The following is a 19,041-nucleotide window of genomic DNA, read 5'->3' on the forward strand; positions in this document are numbered from 1 at the left end:
TAATCTCTCTTTTAAAATCGGGTGTAGGTTTACAATAGTCCAAAACAAGCTTTAAAAAATTATGAACATTTCTCACTTTTTAGTAATTTTATCTGAAACTTTTTCCCTTCCTCCCCAGGTTATGCATCCCATTGGCCGGTCTCCCACCTGCAGATGTTGTCAATGGCAATGTCCCGGAGCTGCTCATACATGGAGGGTTGGGTCTTCTTTCCCGACATGACATTCAGAGTTGACTCAGAATGCTCATTGGTTACACTGATTTTTATATCATTGCCAGCAACTAAATGTAAAAATTCAAGTATGTATCTGGTTAAACCTGTCATTTTCCATCCCCTTGTCAATAATTCAAAACCAAAATATATGCTGATCACTTTTACCTTATAAAACAACCCCTCTAAAATGATTTGACCAAACATTTCAGCAACAAAAGTGAGAACAGAAAGGATGAAATTAACATGTTTAAACAAAAGGAAGAATGTTTAGGTTGCAAAGTGATAAATGAGTAACACAGAGATTTCTTAAGAAATGGTTTGAAAGTCCTGATGAACACCCACAGGTATTCAGCCCCAAGGGTGAGCCATGGTCCTGTCCCTGAGGATTACCTAGCTGATGTGCACAAAAATAGTACGGGTGGGGGGTGAGTAGAGAGCAGGAGCTATAGAGCCACAGAAATCTCTCCTTGTCCCGGGGTCCAGGGAAAAGTCTTTCACCTGCTTGGAAGTTGGGTTTCTTCATCTGAAGGGAGAGGACAAAGCACCCACCTTCACAGGACTGACAGGATGGTATGAGCAATACAGCATTAGAGCCCCAGGAGGAAGCAGGTGTTAATGAATGCTAATGGTTACGGGTGGCCAGATTTGCTCTGAGCCCATGTCCTTGTCACAGAAATGTGATAATACACTCATGAGGCAGGAATAGGGACTAGCTGAGACCCAGCTGAGATCCAGCATGGAGAGCTCCTGACCAGTGTCTGGAACATGCTGGACTCTCACTTTAGACTGTCTCAGTGATAGAAGGAGCCAAAAACCAAGAGGGACTAGAAGACCCCTCAGTGGTGGCAGGAGTATATGCCAGGGAGGGTGGAGGAAGGAAAGAACTGTAGCCAGATGGGGTCATGTATGGAAAGCCATGAAGAAAGGCATAAAGGAAGAATGAGCCCAAGAACAGGGCAGGGCGCACAGCCCAGCCACAATCTCTTAGTCACGAAACCATAGCAGGCTGGCACACAAGGTCATGTGGTCCTTTTCTTGGACCCTCAGGGACACATGGGATTTAGGAGCTGGAGAGGTGGCTTTGGGTACAGCCATCTGTTACCTGTGTGGTACTGACTGTGGCACTTGTAGAGCTTCACCAGCACAGGGGACGGGACAACCAGGAAGTCCCGCAGAGACGGTGTCACTGAATGTACCACCACCGGGAACCTCTCACACAGGCGGCCCAGACCCTGTAACACACCATCAAGCCATCATACAACATAGGCTGTAGCCAGCTGAGCAGGCCCAAGCAATAGATGCCCAACCTTTCCGACACCTGAGTTGGGGACCAGAAACTTCCAAGGTCAAAACATTCAGGGCCACTTTGCTCACGGGGCAGAAAAAGAGGAAAGGAGCATGGTCTAGGCTCTGCTTACCCTAAACAGGAGATATATTGCTAAATTGTGTCCATTTCTTTTGAAAGCAAATTTAGGGGAGAAAGGATACACAACATGATTTCTGAACAAGGGCAGATATGGTTATTGGGATTGGTCAGTTGGCAGGTTAAGAATCTCTGAGAGCAGAGTCAGCACTGCAGACATTGGGAGGTGTCCTCAGCACTTAGCCTGTGGTCTTGGGAATGGCCCACACAGGGTGGCCTCTCCACAGACTCAGCTGCTCATGAAAATCACAGAAATCCCTGGCACACTGTCAGCAGCAGCCCCCCACTCATTGATGAACTGTGTCCACAGCAGGCTCTGGTTCAAGTTCCTGGAGACAACAGCTCAGGTTGTGCTGCTGGTACGCCAACCAGAGCCTAAAAGATATAACAAGAAGATTCCCCTGGTTGATGGGACCAAAGCCTCACCAGTGTCAGTGAGACTCACCTGCAGACAGCAAATAAGCAAGGGCAAATGAGCAATGATGACTTTGCTGGACGTCTTAGACTGCAGCTTCTCGGAGAGCTTGATGCAAAGATTTTCAGCACCTAACGTCAAAATGAGAGGAGGGTATGAACGATTAGCAAAGGCCAATATTTACAAAATACTTGCTCACCAATTAATCATACAATTAAATGCCCATGGGCATACTTTTTGCAGACTTTATTAATAATGAGTGGCTACACCAGAAAGTATTTACAGGCAGTCAGGCATCCTTAACTGAAACCTCATCTCTGCTCCATCTCTGCTGTTGTGAAAATACCAGCCCATGTGGTGAGGGACTGTTCTCTCCTCTCTGCTGGCCCTGAGCCTCTCATCCTAGTGCTCTGCACATGGCAGCCATCCACAGTCTGCCACACACTTCCCATTCTGCTATTCACTCACCCTAGACAAGCACCTTTTCCTCCAGCACAGACCTCCCACTTCTCCACATAAAAGCCTAAAGAACCATCATGAAATAAGGAAGAGAACACACAGTCCCTGTGGCCTTGGCCATCACTTCCTCCCGTGTCCAGTTTCCTCAACCTGAGGACAGGACACCGGACATCTTGGGCACGGCAGGGGCGATGCTCACCCTGCTCGTCCTTCACGGCCCACACCATGAGGTCCACACAGGCAGCGTTTGCCTGGCAGCGAAGCTTGAGGGGGCTCAGTTCATTGTGGACCCGGTCGGCATCGTGTAGAATCTTCTGGAGCTCCCCTTGGCTCGTGTTGAACTGCTCCAGCACAAAATCATGGATCTCCTTCACAAAGGAGGTTGGAAGGTCTGTGGGAAAGACAGCAGGCATTGAGGGTGGAAACAAACCACCAAAGTTCAAGCAGTAACCCTATGGTCTCTCCCACTCTAACAGAAACCCGAAAGGAGTAGGTCTGCTGCCGGCTCTTTTGGTTGTAAGAATGCCCACTGAGGGGGCAGCGCCTGGGTGGCTGGCAGTTAGGCATCCAATTCTTGATCTCAGCTCAGGTCATGATCTCAGTGTCATGAGGTCAAGCCCCTGCTTAAGATTCTCTCTCTCCCTCTGGCCCTCCCCACCTGCTCACATACATACACAGAGGCATGCTGCACTCTCTCAAAAAAATAAAAAGAAAAATAGAAAGAAAGAAAGGAAAGAATGCCCACTGGGAAGAATTTGAATAGGTTATGCTGGCTGTCAGCATACACACTACTGGGCACTCAGGAGAAATGACCATTTCCCAGGGAAGTGAGAGCCATGCTGTGTTTTAAGCAGTCAATATTCTAAAACTTGAATGTATGAAACACAGAAACTGGGATGTACCATTGCTAGAACTGGTCCCCCTAACAGTGAGAAATACTTTAGTGGTTTTGTTGTTGTTGTTGTTGTTGTTTTAAATGAAAAGGTTGTGGGCTATATCAGCTAAGGGGAAAACTGGCTATTGCCTGAAGATGAGAATTCCCTGGGTACAGGGCTGCATCTTTGGGGCACCCAGAGTTCACAGCTTCTTCCAACTTTCATCTTTGGGGCCTGGAAAAATCAGGAGACTCCCTGTGATGGGAACAAGTCAGAAAAGCCAAGGAAGCTGGCAACATGAGGTTCAGGTGAGGAGAGAAGCCTCAGGGCACCTGAAGGTCAGGTTGGACAGGCCAGTCCCTTCCACCCTTCTTTGTGAACCTAACACTTGCTAGGTCTCCAGCCTGACACAAAGTCCCAGGAGTTTCTGGAACCGAATTAGGAAAACAGCTAACTAGATTAGAGTACGTCTTGTACATCTTGTATAGTACACCTTTTCCTTGACAGAATACTACATAATCATCAAAACTTACGTTGATGGAGAACATTCTATAACATAAAAGAAAGCAGGAAACACATTTTAAAAATGCATAAAATAAGGAAAGGCTAAATTTGTGTGTGTGCACATGCTAAACCATAATATCTGGTAACTATAACTATATAACTATAATAATCTGATAAATAATCTGGTAACTATTTTCTCTGAGTTATCAGATTATAATAAATGCCTCGTTTTCTTATTTTTTTACCTTTTTGAAATATCTAAAATAGACATGCTAAATTGTATACAAGATCGGGCAATCAGGACAAGACCAACACAGCCATGTCAGAAAAGCCTCTGAGGAAATAAACCCACCAAAGGAGCCATCATTGATGATATCACGGGTACAAGATCATGGACGGATCTTTTTCTTTCTTATTTGCTTCTTCCCCCAAATTTTAGTAATGTGACCATGGTACTTGCGTGTTTTTAAGCAGCCATGGCAGAAGGAAGAACAGACCTGCGGCAGTGGCCTGGAACCCCGTGTCACCGCAGTCACATGTGGGCGCAAACCGTCCCTACCTTTCATGTAGTACAGAGTGTCACGCAGCATCTTGAACATGGCCACGTAGAGAGGGTCGCTGAATGTGGTGTAGTAGAGATCAGCGCTAGGGTTGGCCTGTGAAGGAACAGAGACACGTGACTACACCATGGAAATTCCCGGACCTCCTTCTGCCTTCTAGGGTGAGGCCCAGCTGAGTGAGTATTATATTCCTGATGTAGCATTAGAGAGATGGAGTCACCGTTTATCATGATTCACCATTTGGAACAGTTGAATTCCTCTCCTCCTTCTCTTAAGCATCAGGCAGAGGAAAACAAAAGACTCAGGCTGTTCAGAGATGCCTGTGGGGGGTCACCACTGCACCCTCCAAACCTCCACATATTGTTCTTATGGAAAGAACCACCCTCCTCTCACTGAAAATTCACCATCTTTGGCTGTCTTACAGGAACTGGAGAAGGAGAAAGACAGCCAAGCAGCTGTCAGACCACCGTGAGGTGATCGATTTAAAAGCAGCAGCACAGAGCAAGCTCTCAGGGGGAGACTGTGTGGCCACTATGGGGACACTAAGCTGAAAGCTGACTGACAACCTGTCACTTAAGTCCCCACTCACAAACTCTTCCTGTTCTCTCTACGCACAGGCTCACATCAGGCTGATCTCAGGATGGTGACCCGAACAGATGTACCTCTATCACGCTGGCTACGACTGCGTCCAAGGATTTGAGAACAGGCTCCTCGACGATCTTCTTCACCTGTCAGAGGAAACAAGACCTCGTGAGGCACCTGATGAACACAGGGAGAGACAGAGATGCCGGCTCCCTCTAATAAAGAACAAATCATGTTAACAGATGAAACCACACTGCTCATGAGATGAGAAATGAGATGGAAATGACAGATCAACAACATACCCATTATGGCTTCACATCAAACTATAACACAGAAAATGTCCTCAATTCTGCCATCACTTTGAACTTGTCTTCCTGCCATTGAGTGGAAAAACATGAAAACGGGAAAGGAACCAACTCCCTCAAATTTGCTAACATTAGATTTCCATTTCCAAGATGTGAAAGTGTTCAAACTCTAGGCATCACTGACAATGCACCCAAACCTCCTCCCAGACATCAGGGACACCTTCCCAGCCAGTCCTCAGCCCTGATGACTCCTCCTCCTCCTCTTGCTGCAGGCCTGGTGCTCCAGCCCTTTGGAAGCTGCCTAGGTACTCCGAATGCAGTACACATTCTAGATTTCTAACAGAAGCACTTACTTCCACCCAGGCTCTGTACTAGCATTTAATACAGGAATGAACTGTTCTGGTAACCGCAGAGCCTCCTGATAAAACTGTCTGCCATGCCAACTGTAGTTCTTAAAGAAGCTGACTTTCGAAATGTATAGACAATGATAGAAGAAATGAAAGGAGAAGAAATGAAAAACTGCCAAGAAGAAAAGCTAACCTTGAGAAGTTAAAACATAATGGGAAAAAGAACCGCCTTTATAAAAGAGTGTGAAACACGCGGCCTTCAATTGGGATTTCTGACATGAAACTAGGAAGAGTTACCTGACCACCTGAGAAGGCCACCCCGGCCTTTGGTCTGGGACACTAACAGGGAGGAGCAGTTTAGGGAGAGTTTTCCTTCTTGAGGGCAACTTCAAAAACATTTGTAGGCTATTTAGTGATTCACTGTGGCTCTATCCTCAATAATTAATGCCAATGCTTTCATGCTTTGTTATGTGTTTTTAAAGCGGCTCCCCTCCCAGTATGGAGCCCAACTCGGGGGCCTGAACTCATGACACTGAGATCAAGACCTGAGCGGAGGGGCGCTTGGGTGGCTCAGTCGTTGAGCGTCTGCCTTCAGCTCGGGTCATGATCCTGGGGTCCTGGGATGGAGCCCCGCATCAAGCTCCCTGCTCAGCGGGAAGCCTGCTTCTCCCTCTCCCACTCCCCCTGCTTGTGTTCCTTCTCTTTTTATGTCTTCTATCAAATAAATAAATAAAATCTTAAAAAAAAAAAAAAAAAAGACCTGAGCTGAGATCAAGAGTCGGATGCTCAACTGACTGACCCAGAGAGGTGCCCCTGCTTTAATGTCTTCATTCATCTTCAGCCTAAAACCAGCTCCTGCAGGGATTTCTGTTCACACTCCACACTGAGGGAGACCCTCTCATTCTTTTCAAAGATGAAAGTCTCATTTTTAGAGTCTGTCCATGATAGCATCTTTATCCTTATCTACCCACTTGAATCTGTCTCAAAGCAACTCAGCTCAATCATAACAACTTCAGAGTCCCTGGATCAGAGACCCATCTATTTCAGAATTGGGACAAAGGCACCAATGCCTTCTCTGATGCTACCTCAGAGGTCAGCCCAAGGTATCCAAATATGAAAAAAAAGGTTCTGTATTGATCTAAAAATATCAGCCAATGGGAGGGAGTCCAGAGCAATAAGGAACTAAACTTGGGGTCAGATTCCCTGGGCTGAGTCCCAGCCCTGCCCTTGGCTGATGGATCCTTGATGTATCTGGCACTGATTGCCTCACCTCTAAAATGGGGATGAATCCCCGCCTCTCCCACATGAGCACTAAAATGATTCAATGAAAACGTTACACAAATGACTTCATGTCTTACTCTCTCCTTCTTCCAACAAAAATTTATGACTTCTAAGTCATATTCTGAAATACTGAAAAACTCCTAGTTTTTCTTTTGGAAAAACAAACAACCAACCAGGGTTTGCCATCCAAGTGGCTCAGTCAGTTAAGGATCCGACTCTTGATTTCAGCTCAGGTCCTGACCTCAGGCTCATGAGATTAAGCCCTGTGTTGGACTCCACACACAGCATGGAGTCCGCTTGAGATTCTTTCTCCTTTTCTCCTTTTCTCTGTCTGTCTACCTCTGCCCCTCCCCGACCACTCACTGATCTCTCTCTCTCCATGAAAAATCAAACCAAAACAAAAAGAAAAACCAAAACAAAAGCCATGCTTATACCACTAGTGATTTTACTGACTGAGGTACACAGGCTCTGTTTAACCACCGATGTTTTCCTTACCAAGTTTAAGAGTTCTCGAAGCATTTCTAGTGGAATATTAAACTCCTTATAGGTGATGCCATTGAAAAGAGGAGAAACTGAGAAGCTGGAACTGATGGTGGAAAAGTAGTAATCAGGCTCCAGGGCACTCCCATCAGGTAAGTACGAGACTGGTAGGGAAGAAAACCAGAAAGTCAATCACGGTCACATGACCAGGATACTTCCCCAAGCTGCTTCCCTCAGTAACCAACAAAGGCATAGATTTTGCTTTTGTTTATATGCCAATTCTTTTTTTTTTTTTTTTTTTAATGAACAAGTAAAGGCTGGATTTCAAATCTTTGGAGAATGATACCTCTTATGAGAGTGTTTCACATCAAAGCTCAGATATAATCGTGTCCTAGTACTTTCAACACAGACAATATAACTTTATGGAGCTAGAAAAAAAAAGTATTCCTTTTTTTTTTTTAAGTATTACATCTTTTTAAAGGTTGACATATGTAAGTTTCAGGTCCTCAGGACCCCAAGATATTTCACCACCAAAATTAGAACAAAAATGTACATTATTAGAGGTTTCAAAATAAGAACAAAAATAAAGTCAATCGTCTAATACTTATGAATAAATATGAACCCCAAAAGTCTATAATTGTTTGAAAGTTATCTACAAAACAAGACTATGACTAGAAAATAGTTAAGTTTGTAGTATTTTCATATTAAATAGTGATAGACAATTACCAGCCCATTAAAAAACAAATAATAAATTTTATTGCTTCCTGAAGCCCTACATCACAGAAAAAGCAAAGAGTTGGGTTTATCCTGATTGTGTCAAAACTGGTGTGTATTTCTATGATGCTAGTGATGTTCTGCTGACCTGAATACAGGCAAATGGGTCCCCTGGGAGCAAACAGGCAACTTACAAAGAGGATGGGCAATAATATGGAGAGCAGTTGAGACACTGGAGGCCAACATCATAAATGATCACTGAAGGAGGGAATGAATGAGGAAAGAGTGAGAACAAAGCTGGTTTAAATAGGTAGGGAAGAAGGTAAGAAGTATGTGTCTGTGTGTATGTCAAATGTTTATAAATAGATGTATTTACACACACAGATATGTATATTTATTCATAAGTATTTATTTATTCATATTCACTCACAAGTGCTGGATACACACACACACACACACACACACACACACAAAGGAGTATTATTCAGCCTTAAGAAAGATTTTGCTGTTTGCAACATCGATGAACCTGAAGGACATTACGTGAAGTGAATAAGCCAGACATGGACAGAAAATAAACTGCATGATCTTACTTATATGTGCACACTTTAAAAAGTCGAATACATGGGAGCAGAACTGAGCAATCGTTACTATGGGGCAGGGAGATGGGGGAAATGGGGAGATGTTGGTCAAAGGTACAAAGTTGCAGTTAAATAGTATGAATAAGTCTAGAGAGCTAATGTATAGCATGATGACAATATTTAATAATATGGCAACAAATACTGGAAAGTTGCTAAGAAAGCAGATTTCAGGTGATATCACTGCGTTAAAAAAAAGAAAAAAATGATAATGGTGAGGACATGTTTATTTTTTTATTTTTATTTTTTTTTAAAGATTTATTTATTTATTTGACAGAGAGAGATTACAAGTAGGCAGAGAGGCAGGCAGAGAGAGAGAGGAGGAAGCAGGCTTCCTGCTGAGCAGAGAGCCCGATGCGGGACTCGATCCCAGGACCCTGAGATCATGACCTGAGCCGAAGGCAGCGGCTTAACCCACTGAGCCACCCAGGCACCCTGAGAACATGTTTAGAGTCATCACTTTACTATGTAAATGTATATCAAATCATCATGTTATATACCTTAAGTATATACAAGCTTATTTTTAAAATAATAATAAAGAAGATAAAATGTTTGTGATTAGAGGACACTTCTCAGACACCATGAAATAGGGACTAAGGTAGAGATGGAGGCAAAAGACAGCAACTGCAGAGTCAAGGATCTAAGAAGTGGGATTCATGAGGGAGGAGTCACTGAAAGTTTTTAAGGTAGAAATGATTTGTGCTTTTAAGAAATAACTCTTTAAAAACATTTTTTTAAAAAACTCTTTAAAAACAGTCTTACAGATCCGTAGAAAAGGCCCTGGAAAGAGAAGAAAGACCAACTGCAAGAAAAACCAGACTTGGGGTGCTGGGCTGGCTCAGTCAGTAAGGCATGCAGCTCTTGATCTTGGGGTTGTGAGTTTGAGCCCCATGTTGGGTGCAGAGATTACTTAAAAATAAAATCTTGAAAACAAAAGAAAAATCAGAGTCGAACAGGAGGTACTGGAGCAGAAAAGGAAGGAACAGTGTCTTGGCCTGCTTGTCTTGACAATGAGGTGTACTTTCAAGAGCAGGAGCAGAGCTCACTGCTGAAGCAAAGAGGCCAGCAGAGTCCTGCTCAGTCTGTCTCTGCTGGATGAGTGCAGAAAGTTCACACATGTGGCCCACACCTAGGTGCACCCCTATCCTGGGCACTCTCTGGAAGTGCACCAAGGAGGGCTGCCCCAATGAAGAGGGGCCCATAAGTAGAGAGATCAGAAGAGCTGTTCACCAGGGAAAGCAAAGCCTTCAAGGGTACACCATGGCTGTCTTCAGATGCCCCAAGGACAGACAGGTGGCAGGGGTTGTTTAAAGCCTGGAGGGAGGGGCACCTGGGTGGCTCAGCTGGTTAAGCGTCTGCCTTCGGCTCAGGTCATGATCTCAGGATCCTGGGATCAAGCCCCACATCGGGCTCTCTGCTCAGTGGGAAGCCTGTTTCTCCCTCTCCCTTTGCCTCTCCTCCTGCATGTGCTCTCTCTTGCTATCTCTGTCACTGTCTCTCTCTGTGTCAAATAAATAAATAAAACTTTAAAATAAATAAATAAATAAAGCCTAGAGGGATAATTCAACCACAAGTGGTTCTCTCTGGAAGCAGCAGGATTTTGAGCGAGTGAGCTTGGCTTTTACATTCCAACATACACACAGACTATAACACAGGGTACATTCTCACACAGCTAAGAGACACTCTAGGCAAAGCTGCCCACATTTATTTGAGTTCAGATTCTCTCGTTTTTTTTTTTTTAATTCCCCTCACATCTTTTAAGATCCTATTGAGAAATGCTCTTTTAGTAATTAGCATGATCCAAAAATGTAATAGATATAACATTCTGGTTTCCCCACTTCCTATCACTTAATCTATCACTTAACTGAGTCTTACTTCTCTCAAAAATAAGGCAGAGGCGATTTTACCACATGGCTGACACTGTACAAGGCTATCCTATGAATCTAATTCAGTAAATTATGTGAAAATGCTTTGTGATCCACAAAGCTCTATTAAAAAAGTACTACTTGTAAAAAAAAGTACTACTTGTATCATTATTACATTTAAAAAAATATTATTTACATAATTAATGACTTTAAAACAAAAAAAAGCAGGTCCTACCATGAGGACTTCCAACTGAAAACCAGTGCTTTCACAGATTAATTTATTAAAATTTTGATGATAGACACATGAAGCTCTGTGTATATATATATATATTTTTTAAGATTTTTATTTATTTGGCAGAGAGAGAGAGATCACAAGTAGGCAGAGAGAGAGGGGGAAGCAGGCTCCCTGCTGAGCAGAGAGCCCAATGCAGTGGTCAATCCCAGGACCCTGAGATCATAACCTGAGCTGAAGGCATAGGCTTTAATCCACTGAGCCACCCAGGCACCCTGAGAGTCTGTATATTATCATCTGCACTTTACTGCACCCTTGAAATATTTTAAAATTAAGAAGTTTAAACAAAAATAGAGAGTAAATGCTTTCTAAAAGTTTGACTCTCTAGATGCATGACAGCAGAGTGTTATTATTAGCATCTTTTACATCACGGTAAGTCACAGTGAACCTGCTCTCCAAGTACCAGATCAATTTTCCTGTCAGAAAGGTGAAGCCCACCTTCAAAGTAGTGAAAGGCAGATCCTCCAGGGGAGCTGGGAGGAGGCATTCCGCGTTCAGGGCTGACCTGAAACACAAAACCACCTTACAGATTAGGAAAGGCCAAACTGCTGTCAGTTTCTCCTTAGACAAGATTCTCCCTGCCAGCCCAATGTTTGTACCTCCAGTCCTGGTCCACACCTTACCTCCTCCCTGAAGCCCACCTTAGCTAAGTGTTCTCTACTGTATACCATGTCCCTAATTTCTTCGTGCTTAGCCATAGATTTTATACTTCTTTAGTGAGTTGAATTATTCTTAGCACTTGGTGTCTTGTCTCCCTTAGCACTTAGCTTGTCTCCCTGAGTCAATTACGTACTTCTTAAAGGTACCAACTGTCTCCTACTCAGAATAGAGCTTGGCACCCAACTGCTAGGGAAAAAAATACTAGGAGATGACTAGGAGATGAAATCACTTATAAATCTTAAAAGGCCAAAGCAAGCCCATGTATTATTACACAGAATTCTAGTGAGAACCTTTCCAGTTTCATGAATTTCCTCAGAGAGCATGCCAGTGAGATTTTCTTCGAGTGAGCACTTAAGAAGAGCTGACCTCTAAGCCTGCCTCCCAGGCGCACAGCCCCACCTGAGAGATGCTGGACACACTGCTGGTCTTCCTCTTCAGGGTGCCCTCCTGACACACTGTCAGCAAATTGCTGGGGAGGATGGAGCGGAAGTCATTGAAGGATCGCCTCCGCACACCTTCAAGCTCCTCAGGGACTCGGAGGGAATGAGGAGGGACTTTGGGGAACAGTTTTGAAAGCAGAGACTCTTCCGTGTTGCTGTAACGCCCAAATGCTCGTGAGATTCCGATCAGGCATGGGATGGCGTATTTGCAAAGATATTCTAGAAGACAAAGTGAAAATATTCCAGTATCAAAAGGCTGCCCGGGAGCGAGTTGTGCTGCACCAGCTGGTAACACTGGCTGACATCTCACAACCCACCCCCTAGCAAATGTGGGTCAAAACAAGCCACATCAACAGGTCAGCCCAAGGGCTGACATGAACAACAACTTCAGACTACATCTTTGTCACACACAGCTGTTCTCTCTGGGAGGTCTCAGTCTAGGCATGGTACACCCAAATCAGTAACACAGGTAGTTCTATTATCAGGTACCTTTACTATACTTAATATATGTTGTCCTCCTCGGATTAGGTTGGTAGCCTTACACTAGAGGCAGCTGGGCATGTTATAAACGAAGAAACTGAGGCCCAAAAAGGGTGAGGTGACTTGTCTAAGGTCACCTGGTATTCAGGGAGCAGAGCTGTGCTCATGACTCCCAGGTGGCCTTTTAGCTAATACACAACAAAGGCAAACTAATACAGGAAGGTTTCATCCATCAGGTACACAAACAGTAAAGCACAAAAAAGAACACTGGGAAAAGCAAAGGAAAAAAGGTAATCACAAAGTCATTAAGGAAAAAAAAAGCCTCAGATTTACATTCATACCTTTTTCTTGAATCTCCAACGCCTGGCACATTCCCAAAAGGACATGCAAAACCTGCAAAAGTGCCTCTAAAATCTGTAATAGCCACAGAAACAGAAAAGACAAATTTATAAACAAAATCAGGTAAGTCTCACAAAATTCATTCAGAATTAGAAGGAGCTTTACACACTATCTTCATACCCATATCTGATACATATATCCCTGAATGACAGCTCTGGTGAGTGGCCAATCAGCTGAACTTCCAGGGACAGAAACCGGCCCTCCTGGGTTGGTCCAGAGTGCCCCCTAACTGTGGGCCAATATTGTCCTGTGGGGCTTGTGACCTCTGGCCCTTGGAGCCACTCCTTTTTCCATATTCCAGAAACAGGTGATAGGCCCCCAAATCTCTTTTTGTGGCAAATACCCCCAATTCTTTCAATCCATTCCTTAGGACTACACGTACTTTACAATGCTGAGTGTCTGCTTCTGATTTCACGGTAGTCCCATGTGTCAAAAACAGTCTCAAATTGTGGTGTTCAGGGAAATACATTCATATTCCAGGATGTTGGGACTCATCCTGAGTAATCACCACACTCTAAACATATTCTAGACTTCCATCCACATGACGTCAGCTTTTAGCCAGCTGCTTCACTCTGCTGGCTCAATGAGCTTACAGATACCTAAAATACTTGAATCTTTTCTACACCACTATTGATGTTGTTGGCATTTTTTGCCTGTCACTGACACCACCAAAGCTCAGGGGATTAGCTTTCATTCATTGTTCTGGTCTCTGATTCCCAGCATTGTGTCATCTACAAATGAAACCAACTTGCTTTCTGAATCTTCATTTATGGCCCTGGCTTGTTTTGCTTCAATAGTAAGAGGTGAAGGGGAGGCTAGGGGAGGCTTCTGCTGGGTCAGCACCCTCTGGGGTAGTCCAGACAGCTCCACAAACCTTCCAAATTGTTTTGACCTTTAGCCCGTATTCTAGATCTAGGATTTCAGGAGGGTGTTTCTCTAATGCCTTGTTGAAGATCAACTAGATTCCATCTACCTTATTTTCCTCTACTACCAGTCTTGGAGGAAACCCCAGGCAAAGAAGAGAATAAAATTGTTCTCCTATAATGTGTTCCCAATCAAGGTAAATTTCTGACATGTTGCTGATGTTAAACGATGCTGAATAATATATGAAGATTTGAAAAGCAAGACTTTCTCCATTTCATATATTAAAGTTATGCCATCATCTTTAGTATTGATGTTTTGATAAATGTTATTTATAAAAAAGCCCTTAACTTACAGCCTGTTAACTTCTGAAATAATGATCTACAATTCTAATATATTTAGTTATCTCTTTGGTCAACCTATAAATAAAGAACCTAAACTAGGAAAGAAAGATGGAAAAGAACATTAATGGCAGAAATACTCTCAACAAAATTTACAGTTCTATTAAGTAAAGAGACTTTAAAAATTAAAAAACAGATACAAGAACTCAAAAAGCATAGCTAACTGGGAACATTTAACATATAGATAAGCACCTGGCACTCCTTGGCAGGAACTGAGGATAACAGCATATACGAACTGATTTTCAAAAAAAAAAAATCTGATTAAGAAAAAGTTTAGATTCTGATTGTATTCTTTAAGAAGAAGAGTCTGAAAGGCATTTAAGTAACATTTCAACAAAATAAACTAAAATGAAAAAAAATCTGAGCACTTAAAATCTGAATATAATTTCAACTATCTAGATAATTCCCTTCCATGAATGAATCCCCAACAGAGTCAGGAAAGTGAGGGGCATCTGCTTTTGGCTGCCGACCTGCCAACCCCACAGGACCACGGGGAAAGCTTAATGAGAAACAGTCAATGAGGTCACTGGGTAACCTGCAAAGTACTGTAGGCAAGTATTCAATGTTTTTTAGGTGTGTTAGTACAAAATAAATCAACTGAAACAACCTGATCACTTCAAAAGTTTTTTTACTCTTTTCGTTACTTTGGGACTCTTGATTGTGTACAAATGCACTCCAGGGACGCCTGGATGGCTCAGTCAGTTAAATGTCTGCCTTCAGCTCAGGTCATGATCTTGGGGTCCTGGGATTGAGCTCCCTTGCTCAGCAGGGACTCCGCTTCTTCCTCTCCCTCTGCCCCTCCCCCTGCTTGTGCTCATTTTCTCTCTCTCTCTCTCAAATAAAAAAAAAAAATAAAATCTTAAAAAAAAAAAGAAAGAAATGCACTCCAATTCACCATGCACTTACCTCATCCCTAAGGGAGGGGTCCCTATAAGCCACATCAGACAGCAAAGTGACCAAGCAGAAGCTGAAGCTCTCTGCAACCGGGAGGGTGGCTGGAAGGCACACAGACGCGAGTCAGATCATTACCGCTGAGATACCGGGCCACCCCTACTGGCCATGTGATCTGTAAATTCCCTCTCTCACGGGGCCTGCTAAGGGACCAGTTTACAGGGATGGCTGCCCTCACTGAGGTGAACCTCAAAAGAATAGCTATGGGCCCAACATGGTTGCTGAGAAATACCTTTAACATTTCTTTTAATAGAATGCTTTGGTTCAATAAACTTAAATGTTTCTGGGCCAATTTATAGCTTGAGATTATACAGTCTCCATTTTTTATTCCTGACCTAGATTTCTACCAAGGATGAGAAACCAATCTTGGTAGAGTATAAGAGATGGTATATGGAGGCTACCCAATTACTACCACTTTAAACTGAATTATATGTTTATATTTCTTTTCTGCTTTATTTTGACAAGTGGAGAAAATCTTAAGAGCTTCCAAAGATTTGCTCTATTCCTAATAGGTTTTTAAGCCCTTCCGCTACCGACCTCTTCATAGAGAGGTTCTCCAGAGCCTGGCCTCAGGGTCGGGAAGGGATCACTGTACCTCAAAGACTAAAAGCTAACCAGTGCTTTGATGGCATGCACCTTAAAAATATCAAAATCACTCCTGTACTGGGTGTCTCAGTGGGTTGAAGCCTCTGCCTTCGGCTTGGGTCGTGGTCTCGGGGTCCTGGGATCGAGCCCCACATCGGGCTCTCTGCTCTGCGGGGAGCCTGCTTCCTCCTCTCTCTCTGCCTGCCTCTCTGCCTACTTGTGATCTCTGTCTGTCAGATAGATAAATAAAATCTTTAAAAAAAAAAAATCACTCCTGTATAGGTCTAATCGCTATTAAATACTAAATCAATTTTGAATATTGAATATTTAACCAAGATCTATTCATAGTACATGGCAGAAGATTGTTACACATTCACTTCTGTACCTATAATTTTAAGATGCAGCTCTAGGTTCTTCTTAAACTTGAGTGTGATCAGAATCATCTGCAGGCTTATTAAAAGGCAGACTGCCAGCTTCCCTAGCCCCTGGGTTCTAATTCAGTAGCTGTGATGTGGGGACTAAGAATCTGCATTTCTGACAAGTTCCCAGGTGTTGCTGGTGCTGCTAGTCCCGGATGGCACTTTGAGAACTACTCCTCTAGAGTTTAAAAGCATAATTTATACTGCCTTAATAAAAAACTAAAAAAGAGTGAGATGCTGCCTAATGATTGGAGATTTATGTATCTCTAACAATGTTTCCAACAGTGCTAAAACTTTCATTCTAGTGAAAGTCCATGCACATAGAAGTGATATTTTCTTTGAAAGAAAAGAAAACAGAAACAGCTTCTGCTGGTATTCTGCTTCTCCCCAAATTAGACAACAGTGGTGGACAGAGATGTCTGACTTTCTAGCAATGCTTTCTATTTAATCTGTCGTCCTTTAGGGTGGGAGGATGGGCAAAATAGAGAAAGGGGACTAAAGGTACAAACTAAAGGGGACTAAAAGGTACAAACTTCCAGTTCTAAAGCAAAGAAGGATACAATGTAAAACATGGGGAATATTGTCAGTAACAGGTAATGACTTGGTGTGGTGACAGACTGACAGACGAAAGCTGGCTTATCATTGTGATCACTTTGTAATGTATATAAACATCGAATCACTATGTTACATGTCGGGAACTAATATAATATGATATGAATATTGTATTGCCAACTACCTTTCAATAAAAAAAACTGTAAGGGTGGCTCAGTCGTTAAGCGTCTGCCTTTGGCTCAGGGCATGATCCCAGGGTCCTGGGATTGAGCTCCGCATCGGGCTCCCTGCTTAGTGGGAAGCCTGCTTCTCCCTCTCCCACTCCTCCTGCTTATGTTCCCTCTCTGTCTCTCTCTGTCAAGCAAATAAATAAAATCTTTAAAGATAAATTAATTAAAAAGAAAAAAATTGTAGCCCCTTAAATGCCAGGATACATGCATAATCTGGGGTCTGTCAGTTTTAGGCACAGGAGGTTACCAGAAATGATGAAATCCAAAGGACAAGAGAATTAGGCACAAGCAGGATGTTCATGAGAACAGTAAAACCTATCTATAGCGGCTGAGCCCATCCAACAAATTGGGGCCATGCCACCAATGAAAAGGACAAGGCCGTCTTTATAGGCTCCAACCCCCTGCTATGCCTGAAGGTGGGCCTCAGCCACACACAGGTCATGATCTCTAGAATGTTGGAGGTGTTCCAAACTGATATGGGAGTCTTGGGAAATCAATACCTAAAAACATCAGTGTTGCAAGTGCTTAGCACAATGCCTGGCACATAGTGGACTTATATACCATTTTTTAAAGGTAATAAATTTAAATAAAACTCAGCAACAGCAACAAAATGATAAACTATTTACAGTGAACATGGTGTTTAAGTCCTGGACATCCATCACATCCTTCCTTTTAGAGTAGCAGCAATGCAATTTGGAGAAATGGATTCACTCCAAGAGTGAACCTATTCGTCTAAGGGTAATAAACAGGGATGGGCAGGGGAACCAATTCTAGCAAGGAGACATGAGACATGAGAAAAGGTTCCTGAAGGTCTCCAAGCTCCTGTTCACTCCTAGAATGCAATGCAAAGCCGTTTTTCTCAGCCTTGCCCCCACCTCCCCTCGACCATGGGCTCTGGACAACAAGGAGTAAGCACAGCCCATGCTGCTACAGACAGGCAGTTGTCTCACAGCCAAGAGTGGAACTAGCTAGAAACATTGTACCTGATGCATTAATATCATTAAACAGCTGATTCATACAGACTGTGAGCATACATGCCATTCCCTGAATTGAGGGGAAAATTTACACATTACCTCTGCCTTTCCGAGCTGTGCTTTCTTCTACCCAATACACTTTTGGAAGTCCTTTAAGCAGTCGAAGAAGGTAAGGAACCACAGAATCTTTGTGCTTAAAAAAGAAAAAAAATACATTTAATACAATGTGCAGCTGGTAGTTTTTTTGTACTAAGCCCAAAGCAAAGCATTTGCATCCTCACCATCTCAAAGATGGATGTTCGCATGGCAGGGCACCCTTCCTGTTTCCACGTGGCAGCAGCAGCAGGTGGCATCTGGAGGTCTGGAGGTTATCCCACCAGCCTGCACCAGAGGTGCCTAAGGAAGGGCTAAAACCTGCCCTTCTGCCCCTGAATGTCCAGCCTTGCTCTGGCCCTTACTGGGGGCTGGGACCCCATGATGGCCTCTGCAGGAAAAGGTTTATGTACGCACACACTCTCAAATACGCCCTCAGTGAGAGTGTTCAGAGAGAGCCCCCAAACCCTACAGTGAGTCCCAGGCTCAGATCCTCTAGACTGAGGGAGGGTCACAGCCACAAGCTTCTAAACTTAGTGATGCTTCTGTTATTCATGGTCCTTGTCCTCTTTTCTTTTTTTAATTTTCTATTTAATATTTCCTTTTGCTTCTCCCAAACTAAGCATTAGACTTTATGGCCATAATTTGCCAATAAAAAAACTACTTCCTTCTAGTTTCCAAACTAGCCAGTTAACATGTCACTTCAGAACCTTCCATGACTGACTCTTCTGGTTGTTTTCCTAGTTATAACCATTCCAGTTAAGGGTTAGGTAAGTGTGCTCCTGAGAAGGGGAATACTATTTGATGTTCTGAAGTACTGAAAACAAAGCAAAACATGTGGTAATACTGAAAACATAGTTCCAAATTCTGTGACACTCCTTCCACAGAAATGTAGTCAAATTCAACTCCCTTGGAAAATGGGCTGCCTTAGTGACTTGCTGTGTTGTTTAAAAGTACAATTGAGGGCGCCTGGGTGGCTCAGCATGTTAAGCCTCTGCCTTCGGCTCAGGTCATGATCTCAGGGTTCTGGGATTGAGCCCTGCATCA

General features: G+C 43.3%; 1 protein-coding gene across 1 annotated transcript in view; it reads right to left on the reverse strand.

Moving 5' to 3' along the window:
• Window positions 1-19,041, reverse strand: part of PI4KA (phosphatidylinositol 4-kinase alpha) — a 116,938-nt gene that overhangs the window by 74,270 nt on the left and 23,627 nt on the right. Inside the window, exons 3-14 of the mRNA XM_059409011.1 lie at window positions 18,001-18,094; window positions 15,097-15,185; window positions 12,871-12,943; window positions 12,009-12,268; window positions 11,388-11,454; window positions 7,459-7,607; window positions 5,111-5,176; window positions 4,448-4,544; window positions 2,709-2,900; window positions 2,081-2,181; window positions 1,315-1,444; window positions 148-280 (exon numbers count right to left, since the gene is read on the reverse strand). Coding sequence (XP_059264994.1) covers window positions 148-280; window positions 1,315-1,444; window positions 2,081-2,181; window positions 2,709-2,900; window positions 4,448-4,544; window positions 5,111-5,176; window positions 7,459-7,607; window positions 11,388-11,454; window positions 12,009-12,268; window positions 12,871-12,943; window positions 15,097-15,185; window positions 18,001-18,094 — 1,451 coding nt within the window. The remainder of the gene's footprint in view (window positions 1-147; window positions 281-1,314; window positions 1,445-2,080; window positions 2,182-2,708; window positions 2,901-4,447; window positions 4,545-5,110; window positions 5,177-7,458; window positions 7,608-11,387; window positions 11,455-12,008; window positions 12,269-12,870; window positions 12,944-15,096; window positions 15,186-18,000; window positions 18,095-19,041) is intronic.

Source organism: Mustela nigripes, chromosome 8 (assembly GCF_022355385.1).
Source record: "Mustela nigripes isolate SB6536 chromosome 8, MUSNIG.SB6536, whole genome shotgun sequence".
Classification (NCBI taxonomy): Eukaryota; Metazoa; Chordata; class Mammalia; order Carnivora; family Mustelidae; genus Mustela; species Mustela nigripes.